This window comes from Nelumbo lutea, chromosome 1 (genome assembly GCF_056320005.1).
Source record: "Nelumbo lutea isolate HS-2025 chromosome 1, American lotus-T2T, whole genome shotgun sequence".
NCBI lineage: Eukaryota > Viridiplantae > Streptophyta > Magnoliopsida > Proteales > Nelumbonaceae > Nelumbo > Nelumbo lutea.
In genome coordinates, this window is record NC_142684.1 from 85,279,229 (window position 1) to 85,285,228 (window position 6,000).

The 6,000-nt window shown below is 37.0% G+C and overlaps 1 protein-coding gene across 1 annotated transcript in view; it reads right to left on the reverse strand.

The window, feature by feature from the left end:
* LOC148875846 (transcription factor-like protein) overlaps positions 1 to 5,555 on the reverse strand; it is a 58,384-nt gene extending 52,829 nt beyond the window's left edge. The window contains exons 1-3 of the mRNA XM_088965492.1: positions 5,193 to 5,555; positions 4,426 to 4,593; positions 681 to 749 (exon numbers count right to left, since the gene is read on the reverse strand). Of these exons, the coding sequence (XP_088821618.1) occupies positions 681 to 749; positions 4,426 to 4,593; positions 5,193 to 5,305 (350 nt within the window). The 5' untranslated portion in view covers positions 5,306 to 5,555. The remainder of the gene's footprint in view (positions 1 to 680; positions 750 to 4,425; positions 4,594 to 5,192) is intronic.
* Between the last annotated feature and the right edge of the window lie 445 nt (positions 5,556 to 6,000).

The following is a 6,000-nucleotide window of genomic DNA, read 5'->3' on the forward strand; positions in this document are numbered from 1 at the left end:
AGAAGAAGAGTTAGAATATCTCTTCCCTCCCTTCTCTAATCCTTTTGTTAAACTTCAATCTTAGGTTAATTACAAGTATGCCCTTAAGTGGGTGGCCAACTAGGCAGTAACATAAAGAGAACTAACAAAAAAGAAATAGCAGGCCCATAAAGATAGGCTCGTTAGCTAACAAATAAATAAATAACATATTACAAGAAAAGATACCAGGGCCCATTTGGCCCAGTCTCGTTAACAGACAAGGGCTTAGCCCCTTGGTTTTCTTTCGTAAGAATGTTGATTTTGTTCTACTTTTAGTGTTTGATTTTATGTTCAGGTTATGCAACTTTTAACGCTTGCTAGTTGCTACCAGTGTTGCATGAACAAGACACAAAAATCGGAATCTGACTTGGTGAACCCAAAAAAGCAGGATTCATGAACACATCTCACATAGAACAACAAATAGTTTGGCTGACACAATGGCTAAACAAGGGGTGAAATATAGGGATATGTTTTTCTGAGACAATTGTAAAATGATTACTTGTAAAACGGGGGAAGGGAAAGGTGGCTGAAGCTAGCCTACACTTTGGGATGCTAGGCACATATCACATATATATTATTCTTTATTTCACAACTAATAAAATTTCAATTGTCGCCATTTAAAGAAGAATGTAGGAATCTGCATTAGTGAAATAAACACTTACCCATATACTAGATACTTCTGAAGATTGCTCTTAAACTTAGGGTGTAGAAGATAAGATGTTTCCCTTTTCCTACAAGTATAATAAGAGATTGAGATGAGTCACAGAAGAAAGCAGTTGTACTAATATAACATTCATGGAATCCTAGTGATTCCAGAATAGAAACTAATAAATAAACAACATCAACTCAGAAATGGTTAGCTTCAGTATGTCCCTTTTCAAAAGATAGCAAGCCTATCTAGGAGTTCTAAGACATAAAAAGCCTTCTTTTACCTTTGGAGCTCCAGCCTGTTTAGTAAGGGGGCAAGGTCAATTATAAAAGTTAGGGGCTTACAAAAGAGAAGATGTTTCCTCTGTATTTCTCCCAACTGGTGTATCCTCTACAGAGCTCACGGGGAGGATTATTACCATTTACTAATATCTTGTCCACTTTCTGCAAACCTTCGGGCTTGGCTACTTTCGTTGTTTGGGAGTAGTTGGAGCTTACCAGCAGAAGTTCGCATGATCTTTGACCATTCTACTTTCTCTTGGCCTACAAAAAGAGGGAGACTTATGACGAGATGTGCTCATGCTGCCCTGATTTGGACTCTTTGGAAAGAAAGGAATGCTAGAATTTTTCAGGAAAAGGAAAGGAACAGTCAAGAACTGAAAGACTGTGTGTTGCATAGGACAATACTTTGGCTGAAGACTTTGGAAATCTTTCATCAATTCTCTTTTAATGACCTATGGAGAAACTGGTTAGATGTAACAAGGTGTTCACCCTTAAAGAACAAGTTAATTACAAGCTGCTCTCCTCCATCTGAAGGCTCAATGAAGTTGAACTTTGATGGAAGTAGCATGGATAATCCATGACTATCCGGAATGGGGAGCATTCTGAGAAATGAGGATGGAGAGACTGTCTTGCTTTACTCAGGTCCTTTAGGATTTGGAGACTCTATCCGGGCAGAGCTATTAGCTACTATACAAGGGGTGCAATTTGCAAACCAGCTAGGGGTACAACATCTGATAATTGAAGGGGAATCCAAGATGGTGGTGGGCTGGTTGAAAAATCCTGAAGATGCTATATGGTGCTACAAGAACGAAATGAAGAAATTTAGTTGGTTGACAAGGAATATGTTGATCTCTTTATAGTGGATGGGGAGATCAACAAATACTGTCCGATGTGTTAGCCAAGCAAGGGGTAAATAGGGAAGAATTGTTTTGGGCTCAGCTGTGATTCCTATATTTTTTTCCTAGTTTACTTGTAAGCTTCTAGGAGGGGCTGCAGCTCGCGCCTCTTCCTGGGATGTTGTTTGAAATCACAACTCTAAATCAGTTTTTGAATTAATAAAATTTTACTATTACTCATCAAAAAAAAAAGTTAGGGTGCAAGTCAGATACCCAATTTGATGAATTCATGCTACAGCAGTCTCAGGCTTCCTAGCTGGGCCCATTCAAATTTTAACAAATTCCCAACCCAAGTTCACCAAAGTTGCACCCCTAATAAAAGCCTAACAATGGAAAGATTAGAAATGGAAGATTTAAACGAAAAAATCATGATTCCAATATCATACTATCGTACTCAACATAATTAAGGTGAGACTATTTCGGTGGTTATTTGTCTTAATAAAATTACCTTACCTTTTCTCAAAAAAAAAAAAAAAACGGTGGTTATCTTTTAGAATCCCAAATTGGGTGAAGCCCAGTGGTGTAAATCTTTTCATTATATGATCTTTGGCAGAACAGAATTCATGGCCTAGACCACACAAAAGCAGTGGCTTTTCTTCCAAAACTAAGATATATCATTTTTACTAATTTTCAAAGGTATATGATTTTATACATTTGTTCTGAACATAGAAGGAATTGGAGACTCTCTTACCTATAATTAGAGAAACTTACAATGTTGCTTCCTGTAATCTTTGGTGTCCTACTGATATTTTATAGACTACTTTGTTTTTCATTATGTTCTGTTTTTTTGTTTACTAAATTTATAATTATCGATTAAAACCAAAAAAAAAAACAAAACAAAAACAAAAACAAGAAAAATCTATGTTGTTCTATTAGTGAGTGGCCTAGCAAACACTGTTGTCAGCTCCCCTTTTCTAGGTAAGTGTTATCTCTTTGGCATGGACCTTAAAACCTCCTATTGCCAATAGAAATTGTGTTACTTGCACACAGATATATTGTATAACCATTTAAGGTATTAATAGAATATGCTGAAAACTTCATATTGCCCTCTTTTGAGGTCTGTCCAATAGATGTACTCAATTGGATCATTAATCAATTTCTACTGTTCATTATAGACCTAATTTGGCTTACAAATTACGTAAGTTAATGGTTCTAGCTGAGTTTGTCCTTTCTCGGATATGGTTTGCAGTTCCCTGAAATGTGATTCATGGTCTCATTGATGTAATAAGAATCCCACCTACAACTCTACAGTCAAGGTGCAAACTAAATTTTTAAAAGAAGCATTCAGAGATTCATGAGCACCTCTATTTTCTTTTTAACAGAAATAATCATCAAAACAAGTTTGTTAAGTAAATCAAAAATAAAAAAGAAAGAAGCCCTACACCCATTAAAAGAATTGACTGAGAGGACAATGTACATAGTACATAAGCCAGACACTAAGCATCATAGTCAAGAACAAATTGCACCTCCATATGCATGCATGTGAATAACAGGCATATGTGTGTGTGTGTCAACTCAAAGTTTTCTGAATGGACCAATATACTTTTATTGTTTTTCTGTCTTCTTTTCTCTGGTTTTGTTTGCTGTAGTTTGTGTCCTTGTGGTCCTGTCTTGATATCATATTCTGTTTTGAATTGATTCGGCTCTCCTGTATTTTCTTAATCAATCTCTGTTTTACCATAAAAAATCGAGGCCCCTAGATCTGATTGGATTCAGGTTTATATTTTCAGTAATGGATCAGATTTGGATGCGACTGGATCCAATCTAAATCTGACCTGATTACAGCCTTATGTCCAAGAATCTGACTCAGCAAGATCAGAAAACATGGACTTAAAAACACATTCATGGAAAAGTATATACTATTAAAATAATTCATATTGTTTGATCTCTAACATTGTATACCTGCAAAAAAGGGGTCTAAAATGTTGCCTTTGTTACCAAGAATCCTTGGAGTGTCAGTCTCTGTTGCATGTCCAACATAGACACATTGTCCATTTTAAGAGTCCATGTAATTGTAATATTGCCCTGAGCCCATCTTTTTGGTACAAACTACAGAAAAAACATATATCCTCTTTTTGACAGGTGAATAGACCATGTACAAAAATTTAAAGGATAGTGCATTGGTGTATATAGACAGATTTAGAAAGGACTAAACATTAAAAAATGGGTAAGAACTGAAAACTCTTGAACTCCAGAAATAATAGAGACTAGACAAACAGAGAGATGGATCTTATCCAACAAAGACCATTTTCTGAATGCTAGGATCACTGAATCTGTGGAATTTTAGTTCTACATATACATCCATGGGCCACATTCCCCTTGGATGTGTTGCAATGGCACATCAAAAACTGGGCAAATGTTCTTCCAATCTTCCTATCCAAAGGTGAACATGCGCAATAAAACTTGTACTTGTTTTTTTGTCTTTTATCATTTATTCACCGTAATTAGTCTTCAACTGCTACATATTCAAAAATAACTCATAAATAACTATTGTAGCCTTCAAATTCATAAAATAGAAGTTATAGCTCAAAGATGGATCATTCTGGAAGTGAAAATAATGAAAACAAACAATTAGACCCACCTGTCAGTATTCTCGATAAATACCCTTAATTGTATTAGCCTATCAATGGCAACTCTGTGCTTAGAAAATCCATCCGGAAGTACCCACTCTTCCATTGACTTAACAGGTACTGGGACATCAATGTATAGCATTTGTAAAACATACTTCTTGGCAAGAGGTGGCAAAGACCTGAAACAGAAGCATCAAATAATTTATTATTTCATGGGTACAAGTTTCTGCAAACTAATTTCCAACCATAACTCCAAAATTGGTGTGAATCATACACACCAGGACCACTCAAAAGCTTAAATTTACCATTTCTGCAACTGGCTCCGTATTCCCCAAACCACATAACTTGGCCTTACTCAATGATCAAAAATCAAAATTTTAAAAATAACAAAAAAAAGCTTCTGTTTGGTAAAGATAAAAGCATCGACCATCATAAATGTTAGAACAGTTTCACTATCAAAGAGCTTAATTTACCACTCTTCTATCAAAGCATAATAAATAGAGAACAAAGAAAGAAAAAAAAGGCAAAATGCAATCTAGCCAAATATAAACCATAAAGGAACTATCAGTATTTGAACAACGAGATGCTAGAGTTATCACTACCTATTTGCTGAGCCCGGTTTAACGAGAAAAAAAAATTGAATAATTTTCCAATTCAAATATGTCCTCTAAATTATTTAAAAAAAAAAAGTTAAAATGTCCAAAAACAAAATGCCGCCGTCATCTCGATAACTACCAATTAACATTAACCTTGAGGGAGAGGGGGAGAGAGAAGGGACCTTAGAACAGCTTCGCAGATGAAAGTATTATCATAAAGCTTGTCGAGCTTCATCGCAGGTAAAGCGGCGACCATGTCCATGAAATTCTTAGCAATGATCTTCACCTGCGGCATTCTGAAAATTCCCTCTCTCTCTCTCTCTCTCTCTCTCTCTCTCTCTCTCTCTCTCTCTCTCTGGCTGGCAAAAAAAAGGGTTACAGGTTTTCAGATGCGACACTGTGGTTGCAGGTGTGGAGTCCGGAGACGAGAGTTCAGAGTTTTGATCCCCTTCGAGGCCCACTCCACGCTATCATTCTCGTCCAGTCGTCCTCTATATACCATGGTATATATATAGTGGGGGGAAGAGTGGACACACTCGAAGTTCGAACCAATGTTAAAAGGCATAGGCCCTAAGTGTAAATCGGGCCACGGCACGGCATGAAGGCCTACGGTCCGTGCCAGGCCCGGTATGGAGGTCCGTGCCATGCTGGGCTGGGGGAAGAGTGGACACACTCGAAGTTCGAACCAATGTTAAAAGGCATAGGCCCTAAGTGTAAATCGGGCCACGGCACGGCATGAAGGCCCACGGGCCGTGCCAGGCCCGGTATGGAGGTCCGTGCCATGCTGGGCTGGGGTTCGAGGCCCACAGGCCAACACGGCCCAGCTCACAGCCCAGCCCGGCACGGCCCATATATATATCTTATATATTTATATATTTTTTATATATTTATATATATTTACATATTTTTTATATATAGTTATATAATAATATATAGTATATAATATATTAATAAAATAAACATTTTTTTATTTTATTATACTAATTTATT